The sequence below is a fragment of the Heterocephalus glaber genome, unplaced genomic scaffold (genome assembly GCF_053883595.1).
Source record: "Heterocephalus glaber isolate CG9 unplaced genomic scaffold, H.glaber_assembly_v1.0 deba00001547, whole genome shotgun sequence".
NCBI lineage: Eukaryota > Metazoa > Chordata > Mammalia > Rodentia > Bathyergidae > Heterocephalus > Heterocephalus glaber.
The window spans coordinates 7807516-7823137 of NW_028258340.1; the positions used below are offsets into that span (position 1 = coordinate 7807516).

The window sequence follows — 15622 nt, forward strand, 5'->3', positions numbered from 1 at the left end:
GCTTTTTTGGGGGGTGGGGGGTAGTGTTAGGGATGGAACCCAGGGCCTTGTGCATACCAGCCTAGTGCTCTATCCCTGAGCTGCATCTCTAGCCCCCTAAGGTTCTTTTTATAGCTAAAGTTCTTTTATAAATTAGGTGTCAAAATGTGTTTGGTGGAAAAATTTAGCCTTAACTGACAAGAAGTGATCCAGAGTCTTCCTTTTTTCACATCCTTTGCAAATATTCATGTTTTACTCTAGGGATATTAAAGTGTTTGATCATAAGGAGCCATCTCTTTTTTTTTTGGTACTGGGGATGGAACTCCAGAAATTGCGCTTTTCAGGCAGGCGCCAGAACGACTGAGCTAAATCCCCGGCCCAAGGGGCCATCTTTTACTACCCATCCAATCAATCAACAAATGTTTACTGAGTGCCAGTGTGCAAGGTTTTGATGTTTGCAATGCAGTTGGGGAGCAATGCGACAGAAGCACAACAGGCATGGAAGACAATTTCGCAATTTTTAGGTAGGTTTTACTAATCATGGAAAAGAAATAATCAGGTGCTATCAGAAAGACCAGGCTATTTTGAGAAGGAGATCTATCATACAATGGTAAAAACAGAGAAATGTAAGTGATTTTTTTTGAGGGGGTGCTGGCAATGAACCCAGCATCTCCTGGATGTGCTAGGCAACTGCTCTACCGCTGAACTAAATCCCCAGCTTCCATATTGTTTACTTCAAGAAAAATTTGTAAGGACTGGGGATTTAGCTCAGTGGTTCTGCCATCTGCCTCACAAGCGCAAGGTCCAGAGTTCCATCCCAGGTACCAAAAAAAAAAAAATTATGTATAGAGCTCTACCCAAATGTGGGGAGTATCACAACCATCTAGGGACCTTTTGAAAACATGGATTCCTTGCATTAACTTTAAGAATTCTGATTAGATCAGAGGGGAACAAGGCCTAGAAAGGAGTATGTTCAAAAAGCCAAATCTGGCACCACTGCTTTACGGATAAAATATGACTAAAACATAGATTCCTACCTGTGTCTATTGCAGGGGTAACATACACACATAAAGTACTGTACAAGGTGAAAAGTGCTGTGTTGTGTTCAGATATAACTTACAATGCATTTCATGAAAAAAATGGTTTCTATCTTAGACGAGGTTATATTTCATCATTAGATCTAGATGACTTCACCATTTAACACAATACATTAAAACAGATTATGGAAACCGAAATTCTTACCTAAATTGGCATACATCACAAACAAGTTGAAATACTGCTGTAAATGACGTCCATGTTCTGAAACTTCCCTTCTTAAGAGATTTAGGACTGCTCTTAGTAAGTGATCACTCAAGCTTAAATTGTCATAAGCCTGTAAAGGATAGAACATTAGCAATATATTTCTCAGCAACAAGGTTCAGGTATCATTCTATAAAAGAGAATCACACTAAACTTTTTGCTTTGGAGACAGGGTCTCACTATATACTAACTCACAGCCATCCTTCTGCCTCAGCATCCTGAGTGCTGGGATTATAGGCTTGTGCCACCACGCTCTGCTCACTTAAGTGAACAGGGATAATTCCTTTATGTTTTTTAAGAGCCAATACTCTCTATTCATTTCAATGCAGTAATTTTAATGCAATTCACAGATATCAGACTGCGCATATAAATGTTATTTAGGTTAATGTATCAAAGGGATGTATATAAGTTTGTGATTTCAACTTCCAGGAAACACGTTTTGTAAGCATGTAATTTTTAGAAAGAAAGCTGTGCAATTACCTGACTAGAAGGTCCAGGAGATGCAAAAGGTGAAGGACATGGTCCATCTTGCAAGGAAAAGTGTGCAATAAAAACTATAAGTTTTGCAAATGCACCTCTCACTTCTGCACTAGGGCATTCCAAAAGGTATTCAGAGAAGCGATTTGAAACATTAAAAAGGACATTATGAGCAAACCAAAAACGTACGTTCTTGCTGTGACGAAGGAGAATACACAATGCATCATACCTAAAACAAATGAATAGATCTCTATGAACCAAAAAGAAGCAAAGACCTCCTTTAACTGCATGAGAGAGAAGCAGCAATAGCCGCTTCTAATACTAACATTAAAATGATAGATGGATCCTGGGAATTGGTCTAGTCTCACTGGTTTACAAATTAGGTGAAAGTATGAACTGTCCTCTAAAAATCCATTATCAAATGCACTTCTTAGGTTCAATGCCAAACTACCCTTTTCCCGTTTTATGGTCTTACTTCTTCTGGAGGAGTCATTAAAACTATGAAACAAAAATATTCTAATGGTCTCTATACTTTTACAATTAGAAACTTAAGGAAACCGTTTTAATTTTTTACCTTCTCAATCTAGCGCAGAATTTAAGGAAAGCTAAAATATAGTAACTTCATGATTAAACGGCTTGGATTGTTCAATGTCATTTTTATAACCTTTTATTTTTTGGGGTTTTTTTTTTTTGGTACTGGGGATAGAACTCGGGTCCTTGCGCTTGCGCAGCAGGCAGCAGGCAGTGAAACCACTGAGCTAAATCCCTGGCCCCACGCCTATAATCTTTTATATAAGGTTAATGTGAAGTAGAAGCCAGCTTTTGAATTATAATAGGCCATGTAAAGACTAAGTTGTTTTTTTTTTTGGTACCGGGGATTGAACTTGGGACCCTGCCCTTGCGAGACAGGCAGTGGAACCACTGAGCTAAATCCCCGGCCCTTGTCAAGAATTTATTGTGCATTTCAAATCTGAAGCAAGCTTTTTACGTTTAGGAAAAAATGAAGCAGTCTAGCAAAGAGCCAAAGCACATGTTAGTACGTTACAATAAAAATCCAAAACAACGTACCAATCGCTGGCAGAGCCGCGGACTATTTTCTTTGTGTGAAATCCTGTAGTAAAGAGGAACCTAGCAGCAAGTTGAATACTAATCATAGTAATTTCTTCTGCTTCAGGCAACAGGTGATCTTGCCCTATAAATACAATGTAGATAAAAAAATAAAATAAATTTCTATTTTCAAATAGATTTACATTTTGAAGAGTCCTAAATTTTTAAAAATCCCATCAGACAACTTATGAAATAATTATCCTCATTTTAGAAGTTCACTAAAGTATGTCTGAAATTAAATGTGTAAGTAAAAAACAAAATTGCTACACAAAAGCTTTGTCTCCAAACAGTTAAGTCAACATATATTTTGCTCAAAGCTAACAGTCACCTTAAATGTGATCTTCTTTTTGGTTTTCTGAGACAGGGTCTCACTTTGTAGTCCAGGCTGGCCTCGAACTTACAATGATCCTCCTGCCTCAGCCTCCCAGAGTGCTAGGATTACAGGTGTGTGCTACCACACCTGGCTTTAAATGTGATTTTAAACAAAAGCAAAAATTTGGATTCATTTAAAATGGAAATGTTAACTTTATGAACTTAAACATGCTGATGTCCATTACGAAATCCTACAAGAATTATTCTTTATTACTAAGAAGCTAAACTCTTGACACTTACCTGGAGGAGGGTTTAAGTAAACACCATTACATGTAAGCAATTTTTTCATAAACTGGAAATACTCCAGACTGTACTGCATTCGGTTATGCATGAATTGGACATTCTGTTTGCGTACACTTCTCTCAATGGCCGATGGCATAACAATCTGATGGGGCCTTGTGGTGACAGCAAGCTCTGATATGTATCTTACCAACTCATTGTCTTGGTCTATTGTGTCCATTCGTTCATAAAAAAGTATATAAGCATTCCACCACCTTTTCTGGCGCCTGTATGACATGCGCTTCATCATGTGATCAAACACTTCACCCATGTACTCTCCACCAAAACACTGGTTTTTCATTTCTTCATCATCATCCATTTTACACTCTGTTACATCTCCATCATCGAATTTATACCAGCGATTTCTCTCACCATCTCCACCATTCCTCTGAATGATGTAAGAGTAATAGTGTCCTCCACTTGCTTGACCACTGTGTACAAGCACACCCACAAGTCTGTACTTTGTGCTTCCTGCTGTCTCGCTTTCAGACTGCTCATTCTGTTGTATCAACTGACTCTCAGGGGTTACATTATCTCCTTCCAGCTTAGCAACTCCTGCAACTGTGTAAGGTTCCATGTCCAGCTCTCGGGGAAATTCGAAATAATCATTGAACTTGATTGCACATTCTCTTTCCCAGTCATAGTCAAATCGTTTGAGTTGGATAGCAAGAACAGGAGGTAATTTTTTAATTAGCAAGCGCTTTACAGTATCAACCTAAAATAAATAAAGTTATTGGATTTTTTAAAATGACCAATGATCCACCAACAAAGAAGCAAACAAAAAGTATGACAACCTTCCCCGGAAAGACCCAATCACACTTTTAACTAAAATGTACAACATGGAAAGGGGGTTGTTACAAAATTGCAAAAATTAGTGACATGTAGACATTTGTTGCCTGGTTTCTATACTAACATTGCTATTTATTATTACTTGTTTGATGCTTACTGTTGTTCTACCGAAGGTGGTTTGCTATAAGCAAACTGAAGACATACAATAACAATAGTAAACAGTATTTATTAGGAAATTAGATGCCAGGTAATATTCCAAGTGCTGCACAAGGAATAACATATTTAACCCTTACATCCCTTTCAAGCAGGTACTACTGAACCGTAAAGATGAGAATTAGCAATCTCAGAGAAACAACTTGTCTCCAGTCTTAAAACTGTGGGTAGCAGGCAGAATGGCCTTACCACCAACAGTCTCAATCTCTAGATGGTAATACTTTTGGTGGTGTACAAGGTTAAAATAAGGTGACTTGGAAGTCAGAGGACTTCAAAGACCATAAAGATACATATTCTTTACTGTATACGTGTGTAAATCATCTTTCCCAAAGAGCTCCTAAGTTCTCACAGGCAAAAACTACGCAGGTTACAAATCTGATCCAAGTGGTTTGAAAATATAGATTAGCAAAAGAAATCTCATATGGATAAACAAAACAATTAACAGTTTCATCAAAGTAATCCTAGACATGAGATGAGAAATGTTTTCCTTTATCAGCTCTGTAGCTTTGGGGGGTTAACAGTTTGATTTTTGGCAGAGAAAAAAAGCACCTGTGTAATTCACATAAGAGAATGCAGTATTAGGCTACTTATGACATTGTGACTTCTAAGATTATTCACTCAATTTATATGCTTTCCCTGCCTCTCTGGTACTATTTGTTTGTTTTGTTTTTTTGAGACAGGGTTTTGCTCTGTAATTCAGGGTGGCCTTTAACTCACTATATAGCCCAAGATGGCCTCAAACTTGCAGCAATCCTCCTGCCTCCCAAGTGCTGGGATTATAGGCATGTGCCATCATGCCTGGTCCTGGTACTACTTTTTAAATTTCTTTCCCTGATAAGATTTTTTTTTTGGTACCAGGAATCAAACTCGGGTCCTTGCGCTTGTACAGCAGGTGGTGAAACCACTGAGCTAAATCCCCCACCCTCCATGATAAGCTTTTAAATCAATTATCATCTTAACAATCTATTAATATCATATCAAAGTAGGGAAGAACAATAAACAAAATTTTTGTCCTAGGTAGTACAGAGATTGGAACCAGGGCCTTCGTGCTAAGTTACATTTCCAACCCCCCCACCCTTTTTTCTTTTCTTTTTTTTTTTTGGGTACCGGGGATCGAACTTGGGTCCTTGCACTTGCACAGCAGGTGGCGAAATCACTGAGCTAAATCCCCGGCCCCAGGCCCTTTTAATTTTTTATTTAAAAATGAAAAAAATGGTTGGGCATGGTGGCACATACCTGTAATCCCAGCACTCGAGGCTGAGGCAGGAGTTGTTGAAGGTCAGCCTGGACTACACAGTGAGTTCAAGGCCAGTTCAAGTACATAGTGAGATGTTGTCTCAAACAAACAAACAAAACAAACAAAAAAAAGAAAAAGAACAAAAACAACCCAATTCCTTGAAATCCATTAACTCTCATAGCTATTTTAAACAAAACAACAATTCATACCTTTTTATTGCATTTTTCACAATGATATGCATTTGCACCTTCCAATAAATCTCCTTTGACATACTGTTCCAAAGAATCAAGAAGGTTTTGGTGATTTCTAATGTCTACATTCAGAGTCGTAAAAGATTCTTCACATTCATACCTAAAGATATTATTTAAGAAATGACCAAAAGGATTTATTCATTAGTTTTCTAAATATTTTCTTTAGTTCTAGATGTAATGAAAGCTACATTTGCAATATTTATTATATAATGTGAAATTTCAAAGACAAAACATGCACCAATATGACAGTTAACATTCGTCAGTTATTTACCATGTGTTGGTTTCTCATTAGGTTGGTCACACACTCTATATACAGTGGTACCTCGGTTTACAAATGCTTGTTTGCAAACTCTGCACCAGGTGACAAACACAACCGCAGCCGTCTTTCTCACACAAACAAAAATGTGGTCATCTTTTCAAACATCATAGAACAAATTAAATTCATGAATTGAGGTACCATTTGTACTAGGTTCTCTGCCTTTATGATAAACCTGCTAGAGAACTATCACTTTATAGAGATGAGGAAACAAAGCTCACAAAGGTTAACATGGTCAAGGTAACTAGGTGAAATGGTTTTTTTTTTGGTACCAGGGATCAAACACACAACCTTGCGCTTGTGAGGCAGGTGTGGTACCACGGAGCTAAATCCCCGGCCCTGAAATGGTTTTTTAAAGCCAAGTATGTCTGGACTCACAGATTAAGCTCTTTATGGCCTACCATGCTGCTATGAGTGAGATTTGTGTGGATGGTAACTATTGCCTTATCATCTCTGTGGCAACTATGAGATTCTGCTGTTGAAGTAAAAGCAGCCAGACAGTACAAAACTGAGCATGTTCCAATAAAACTACACAGAAACAGGTGACAGGCTGGATACGGCCTGTGTTTTATTCTTTGTTGACTTCTGTTCTATATAAATAAAGTCCTATAATAGCCTTGGGACTATTTATGTAACTTTGTAGGACGGGATAGGAACTGAAATCAGTTTAGTTTTTGGTTAGGTATTTAGCATCTGACTTCAATTATCAGATTTCTTCTTGGCCATACTGGGGAATGAATACAGGGCCTCATGTACTCTACCACCAAGCTACACCTCCAGCTCTTTTTATTTATTTTTTGTTGTGCTGAGGATTGAACACAGGGAGCACTGTTCAGCCCTTATTGTTTTATTTTGACACAGTCTTACTAAGTTTCCCACGCTGGTCTCAAACTTGCAATCCTCTTTCACAGTGATGGTGAATCTTTTAGAGTTTTCAATGATGCAAACAAGCTTGCTGCTGTGGCACTCATGCCATAGGTTTGCCACCACCGCTCTGACGTTAGCCTCCTCTGTAACTAGGGTCACAGGTGTGCATCATCATACCTGGCTTCTATTTTTATTTTAATTATTTATTTGGGTACTGGGGATCAAATTTGGTACCTTGCACTTGCAAGGCAGGTGCCAGCACCACTGAGCTAAATCCCCAGCCCTCTATTTTATTTTATTTTTTTATTATTTTTTTTTTGGTACCAGGGATCAAACTCGGGTCCTTGTGCTTGCAAGGTAAGCGACAGAACCACTGAGCTAAATCCCCAGCCCCCTCTATTTTATTTTTGAGACACTGTCTCAGTAAGTTATCCAGGATGGCCCTGAACCTGTGATCCTTTTGCCCCAGCCACCTGAGTAGCTGAGATTGTAGCTGTGTGCCACCATGGCTCAGCAAGATCACACTCTTAACATTTTCATCTGGCAAAGAAAACCGGTAATTTCCAACTAATTTGGAAAATTGTCTAAAATAAACTGAGAAGGACTGACAGAAACAGATGATCAAACAGTTCGCTATTTTTTTCAGTAATTAAAATGAAGAGCTTAGAATGCAAATTTTATTGTATGCCTAATGTAAAAGGTCTTTCCAAAGAACCAAAAGTTGCCCAGGCTAAGCAAACAAGTATATCCCCAAATTCTGAGTGAATGGTAAAATTATAACCTCATAAAACTTCTCATTTATACAGTATTCTTTTCCCATAACATGTCTTTATGTTCAAAAACAAAGTGCCAGGGGCTGGGATGTAGCACAGTGGTGCCATGCCTGCCTGGCAAGAGCATGGTCCTGAGTTCAATTTCTGGTACTGAAGGGGGGGAAAAAAGCTGCCAAAAACAAAGTGCCTCTGCCAGTCACAAACCTAACTCATGAATATTAATTATACAATGTGGCTAGTAGAAAAATACCATCTTACTGTGGTATTTTGGCGAAAATGGATTGCAAACCAACGTTAATTGATAAGATTATGAGGTAAGGCACAAAGTAAAAACTTCCATGAGACAGATGAGTGTGTTTTTCAGTGATGAACTGATTAGTTATTTCCAATAGGTGTTCATTAATTTCCCTTTTAAAAAACCCTCTAATTTGTTATTTTGAACTCTCGCTATGCTTTGTATGCAAACATACTATAAATAAGTATATATTTCAGGGCCAGGGATTTACCTCAGTGGTTCCGCTGCCTGCCTCGCAAACGCAAAGACCTGAGTTCAAACTCTGGTACCAAAATTAAAAAAGTATATATTTCATTTGAATAGGAAATACTACTCTAGATCTTCAATCTTCTAAACAATGGATTTATAATATTATATTTAAACTCTAAGATAAAGAGCAAATTTGTAATATCTGTAATTATATGCAAAATGTTATTTTAGTTCCTAAGTACAGTAATACATAAAAGGATATGAGTACAAAACAGTAAGAAATTAAGCAGTGTAGAAAAGGAACCAGAAGTTGACAAACCAAAAATAAATCGCACAGTAGTCAGGTGTACACAGTACAGTGGCACCTCTGTTCACAAACACCTTTGTTTGCGAACAATTTGGTTCACAAACATAAGCGTTTGGCAAAATTTTGTTTCTGTTTGCAAATTGCATCATGTGACAAACACAATCACAGCCATCTTTTCCAAAATCGTGGAACAAATTAAGTTCGTGAACCGAGGCAACACTGCATACAATGTATTCAGTTTCAGAAATTTTATAAACAGTGGCACATTTTACTTTTGTACATGAGTACTGATAAAATTTTAAGTTTTAGGCAGCACTGTTTATACTTTTTTTTTTTTGGTACCGGGGATCGAACTTGTTTATACTTCTGATCTGTAATTAGTACTTACCTATGTGGGCAGCCTTGGCAAATCTTCTGATCAGCAAAGGAGCCTCCTAAGACTTTACTGAGCATAGCTGGATGTCCTAAGGCTTTTAAAGCTTCATCTAAACTATCCACCAATGAATTAAAAAATTCTAAAGCATCATGTTGTTCACGGAGGTTAACAGGCTCACCCCAAAGCCTAGAAAATGAATGAAATAAAAAACATGTAACATGTGACACTCATGACAATACACACACCACTTTTTAGTTAAAAAAGCACAATACAACCACAGTAAGGTTTTCTTCCTTAAATACATACATAGGAGGGTGCACTTCACCTACAGAGTACAATGAGGGTGAGACGCGAAGTGAAAGTGGAACCCCAGGGACAAAGCACTGCCATGAAACTACTGGTGTGGTTGATAGAAGAGTGGCTGCTCCAGGGAATGTGACACAGACACATACTTACTAATTATAAAAGGGAAAAGTTATCCCTTAAAATGGAGAGGCCTGTCATCAAGGGATCAAAGTCATCATCGCTAGCAAACAAATGGACACCACATCTCTCCCAATGCAATGCACTGAAAAGCATGAAGCATCATTCCCGTGGTATTCTTGCTCTGCTCCCCCAAAGTTTAACCTGAATCTCATCATGAGGAAACAATCACACAAACCAAGAATGCTACTCTCTGCAAGACAACTGGCCTGAACTCTTTGAAAATTTCAGTGATATGAAAGTCATGACAAAGAATGATTTTAAATTACAGGAGAATAAGGAGTTAACAATAAAATTCTTATGATTCTTTCTTGGATATCAGACTGGGATAGAAAAGTCAAAAAGTTATAAAGACTATTTTGTGGTCTTTATTGGAATATATACTGATAAATATTAGAGACTACTAGTATTATGTTTCTTGGGTATTAAAATTATACACAAGTAGGACAAGAGGCTTATTTGCTAGGTGTCGTATCGCACACCTGTAATCCCAGCACTCGGGAGGCTGAGGCAGGAGGACTGCTTTGAGTTCGAGGCCAGCCTGGGCTACACAGGGAGTTCAAGACCAGCCTGGACTACATAGCTAGACCCTGTCTCAAAAAACTAAAAATATTCTTAGAAGATATACATGTTGAAAGTATGCAGGGATGAAGTATCATGCTTGCGACTTACTACCATACCAACTGGTTTAGAAACAAACAAACTCAAAGTAAATACAAATAAATAAATAAAAGCAAATCTGGCAAAATGTTCACAACCAGGCAACTAGGAAAAAACTGTAATAAAAACATGATTATTATACTACTCTCACCTTTTCTGTAGGTCTGAAATTTTTGAAGATAAAATACTCAGGAGTGGGGGATGTGCTTAACTAAGGCCTATGCATCAAGAATAGATCACATGTCTGAAGTGTGGATAACAGACAGTGCTAGTCTGGAACAAGTGTGAGCCTACCAGCACAGGGAATTAAAAAAAAAACAAACAAAGGCACTGTATGGAGAGAAAAATGTAACTCAGTGACAAATACCAAGATGAAAGTTCAACAAGTTGGAGAACGAATAGAAATGAACTGAAATAGAGGGGAGAAGACAGAGTAAGCTGAGAGGTGACGAGACACAGGAGGAGCTAGTGTAGACCAACAGGGGCCTGGGTAGGGGTGACGGGAATAGATGTGCTGGTGGTCACCCACTGTATTCTAAAGCAGGGGTTCTGAAGCAATACACATGCAGCCTCCTGCCACAAGCAGGGAAGGTGGACCAGAATAGCAACGGTAGGTGACTTTTTTGCTTCCCTAACCCCTTCTCAAGCTGTCTGGGAAGTACCCTGTAGTACGTTTTGTGGTTTTTGCAAAGCTGGGGACTGAATTGAGGGCCTTGTGCATGCGAGGCAAGTGCTGGATCCTGATTTTTAAAAATATCAGTGAAAATCATTTATGAGAAAACTGACTGTAGTTCCAACACTGACCACATATGCTGTTAAAGATTTTTTTAGGGCCGGGGATTTAGCTCAGTGGCACAGTTCCTGCCTTGCAAGGTCCTGAGGTCAAGCCCCGATACCGCAAAGACTTAACCCCCCTGCATAGTAACAGTACAGTGGTTATGTTGCCCCCCCCCAATACTGGGGCTTGAACCCAGGGTCTCATAAATGCCAGGCAACTGACCTACATTACCAGCCTTAAAAAAAACCTTTTTAAAATAGCAAAGCAGTTATTGGTGGGCCAGGGATTTAGCTCAGTGGCACCAGGCCTACCTCATAAGTGCAAAGTCCTAAGTTCGATCACTGCGCGGGGGGGGGGGGGGGGGGGCGCACTCACCACACACACAGTCATTGGTACACTTTAGGCATACATAACAACACTCATCATAGGGAATTTGCACTTGGTACATGATACATCCCGCCTCTTTTCTCAGCATTTATTTATTTAATTTTTGGTACCAGGGATTGAACTTAGGACCTTGCACTTGCCAGGCAGGCATGGCACCACACTGAGCTAAATCCCTGGCCCTCAGCCTTTATTTTTAAAATAGGGTCTTGCTAAGTTGCTCAGGCTAGTCTGAAACTTGAGCTTCTCCTCCTCACCTTCCTAGCTACCATGATAATATTTAAAAATAGACATTAAGTTTTTATGGGTGAAACTATCTGTGCATTGCTTAAAAACAATTTGGAAAGTGGCAGGTAGGAATACACATTAAACAAGATTGAGTGATGAGCATATCAGGATTGATACTATTTTTGTTTGTTTTTGAGACAGGATCTTGCTATGTAGCCCAGGCTGGCCTTAAGACTCACAGCGATCTTCCTGCCTCAGCCTCTTGAATGCTGGGACTGCAGGTGCGCACCATGTGCCTGGTTACGATTGATATTATTCTGCTTATGCCTATGTCAGACATTTCCATAATAAAGTTAGTAATTATCTTAAGGGACTAAAAAAAAATGCTGCTCCCATGTATAGAAATATCAAATAGTATCACGAGTATAATTTTTATGTGTCAAGTAAAAGAAATGACAGTGCTGTCCCACCAGCAATGCATTTGTATCTTCTATAGAGACAAAAGAGAAAACTAAAAACAATAGTTGGAATCTAATTGTTTAAATATTGAACACATAGATACCTTAAAACATGTATTTTAGAAGTTTACTGTTAGTGTATTGAGATGTTCCTCAAGTTTTTGGGGGGGTTTTGAGACAGGGTCTTGGTATACAGTTCAGGCTGGCCTTGAACTATGTAGCCCAGGATGGCCTTGAACTAGCAGTGATTCTCCTGCCTCAGCCTCCTGAGTGCTGGGATTACAGGCATGTGCCACAAGATGTTCATCAAATTTTAAGAACTATTCTTACTGCTACTATCTTTCCATTGATATTACCTGAACTGTTTCCAAAATCCTCTGGGCACGTAGTATTGCAGTCGAGAAGCCGCTAAATGGCCAAAGATGACCTGAAGGTGTCTTAAGACACCAATATTATACTCTTTCCTATCTTCTGTTTTATTTAATGCTGGTTTGTCTTCAAACTGTTGAGGGTATCCAAATACATCATCCCTGGGATCAACATTGCTCTAGAAACCAAAAAATATATAATGAGTTATAGTGTAGTAAAATACGTTAACACAAATGTCAGTTAGTGAACATGTAATCTGTACTTTTATTATTTATTTCCAAAGCACTTTTTGGGGGGGCCATATTGGTAACTGAACCCAGGGGTTCTCTTCCACTGAGTTTCATCTGTTGGTTTTTAAAAATTTTTATTTTTAGTGTCTTGCTAAGTCACTAGGTTGCCCAGGCTGGGCTAAAGCTTGAGATCCTCCTGCCTCAGCTACCCAGGGTGCTGGAATTCCAAGCATGTGCCACCATGCCTAGCTTAACCTTCAATTTACAAAATTTAGTCTATTAGTGTTTAATCCTGCCATTTCATAAGAACTATTATTATTATTCATATTTTTTCCCCCTGAAATAGGGTCTTGCTTTGCAGTTCAGGCTGGCCTTGAACTCGTAGTGATCCTCATGCCTTAGCCTCTTGGGTGCTAGGATTACAGGGGTATGCTACCATGCCAGCTACAAGTTATTATAAATGAACAACTCTGACCATGTCAGAGAGGCAGATATACAGCAGAGAATTAGTGTGGCGATCAAGTTAGACTAAACTGGACACAAACTGAGACTCTTATCAGCTAACAAATTTGATAAAGTAAACATTACTTAAAACTTTCTAACCTTCAGTTTCCTTACATGTGAATGGGGCCAATACATTCTTTTTTTTTTTTGGTACCGGGGATCGAACTTGGGTCCTTGCACTTGCACAGCAGGCGGCGAAACCACTGAGCTAAATCCCCAGCCCAACAATACATTCTTCATGTAGCTATTGTAAGGATTGTATGAGATAATGTATAGAATGCACTTGTAATTGTAAATATTCAATAAAATATATACATTAATAGTGGTCATGCTCCTCAATAAATGGTGCTGGGAAAACCAGGTTATCTACAAGCAAAAGAAGTAGGATCTTTACCTAACAATAAATACAAAAATTCAAAATGCATCCAAGTTCTAAACATAAGAGCAAATATATATATTTGGCCAGGGGTAGAGTGGGGCTGGTAGAGGTAGGGATGGAATCCAAGGTCTCACACATGCCAGGGAAGCACTCTACCAATGAGCTACATTCCCAGCCCACAAAACACTTCAAGAGATTGAATGCGGTAATAATTTCTTCACTATGGCACCAAAGACACGGGCAACAAAAGAAATGATACAAATTGGACCTCCTTAAAACTTATTAAAAACATTCATGCAAATACACTCCCAATTGAATAGGAAAAGCTATTTGTAAATCAATCATCTGATGAGGGATTAAAATCCAGAACATATAGAGAAATTCTAAAACTTAAGTCAATTAAAACTGGACCAAAGACTTGAGGTCTTTTTTTTTTTTTTTGGTACCAAGGATCGAACTCAGGACCTTGTGCTTGGCAAGGCAGGTGTCACCACCACTGAGCTAAATCCCTGGCCCAAGACTTGAAGACATTAATTTTCCAAAGATGATATTCAAATGGCCAACAATACACAGCAAAATAATCTCCACATCACTAACCATAAGGGAAATGCAAATCACAACTACGAGATATTACCTCACACTCCATTATAGGTGTCTACTATGGTGAAGAAAATATAACAAGTGCTGGCAAAGATGTGGAAAATGTGAATCCCTTGTGCACTAATGGTGGCAATGTGAAATGGTGCAGTTGTTATGGAAAAGACTTTCTCAGAAAAATTACAAATAGAATTAGCTTATGTCTGAGCAATTCCATTTCAGGGCATTTACCCAAAAGAAATGAAAGCAGGGCATCAAAGAGCTATTTGTATACCCACATTCAGAGCGGCATTATTCACAATAACTGAAACTAGGAAGCAACTCAAATGTCCACAGAAAGATGAATGGAGAAGCAAAATATGGGATATAAATATAAACACAGTGGAATACTATTCAGCCTTTAGAAGGGGGAAATTCTAACACATGTTACAACATGGATGAACCCTGAGACATTATGCTAAGTGAAATAGCCATAAAATGCCAAATATCGTTATGATTCTACTTAAATAAGGTGCTTAGGGTTGGAGATTTAGCTCAGTGGTGCCACCGCCTGCCTCGCAAGCGCATGGTTCTGAGTTCGATTCCCGGTACCAAAAAACCCCAAACAAAAACTCATTATTTTTTTCTTTTTTTGGTACCAGGGATCAAACTCGGGACCTTGCGCTTTTGAGGCAGGTGCCAGAACCACTGGGCTAAATCCCCGGCCCAAAAATCTCTAGGATTTTTTTTTTTGGTACCGGGGATCGAACTCGTGTCCTTCCACTTGGGAGGCAGGCGGTGGAACCATTGAACTAAATCCCTGGCCCTAGCAAGACCCTGTTTTAAAATGAAAACAAAACAAAGGGATGGAGATGTATCTCAATGGTAGAGCACTTGCTCAGCATGTGCAAGGCATGAAATTCAAATGCTAGTTCAGGAACACACCACCCAAAAAAGAGAAAAAAAGTATCTAGTCCCTGTTCAAAAGAAATTTATAGCCTAAAGAAGGAAACAAAAATATAAGTAGGCCGTGTGATGGCACATGCATGGATCCAGCACTTGGGAAGCTGAGGCAGGAGAACTGCAGTGAGTGTGAGGACAGCCTGGCCTACATAGTGACTTCAAGGCAGCCTGAAGTACACGGTAAGACTCTGGGGCCAAAAAAAAAAAAAAAAATCAAAACACTCCTGTCTTAGCCTCCTGAGTAGCTGAGATTACAGGTGCATGCAACCACAGCCAGGTAAATTGTGCCATTTGGAGTGCCTCATTTACTGCTTGCCAGTGCAATCAGCTGTATCTACTTGTGTTTAACTCAACATCCCAGGGATATATGATGGGCTACAAAACTAGAATTTAAATTCCAATTTCCCCCTAGAGCAGTGATTGTTAATCAGGTATGGGTGTAAGCATTCCCTATGAAGCTTTTTGTTTTTAAAAAAGGTACTGG

At 38.9% G+C, this 15622-nt stretch overlaps 1 protein-coding gene across 5 annotated transcripts in view; it reads right to left on the bottom strand.

Annotated features, from left to right (window-relative positions):
- Usp9x (ubiquitin specific peptidase 9 X-linked) overlaps positions 1-15622 on the bottom strand; it is a 122895-nt gene that overhangs the window by 12809 nt on the left and 94464 nt on the right. For all 5 annotated transcript variants that reach the window (XM_087189846.1, XM_004850015.4, XM_004850014.4 and 2 more), the window contains exons 32-38: positions 12474-12664; positions 9139-9312; positions 5962-6103; positions 3475-4228; positions 2824-2947; positions 1759-1984; positions 1222-1351 (exon numbers count right to left, since the gene is read on the bottom strand). In XM_087189846.1, coding sequence (XP_087045972.1) covers positions 1222-1351; positions 1759-1984; positions 2824-2947; positions 3475-4228; positions 5962-6103; positions 9139-9312; positions 12474-12664 — 1741 coding nt within the window. The remainder of the gene's footprint in view (positions 1-1221; positions 1352-1758; positions 1985-2823; positions 2948-3474; positions 4229-5961; positions 6104-9138; positions 9313-12473; positions 12665-15622) is intronic.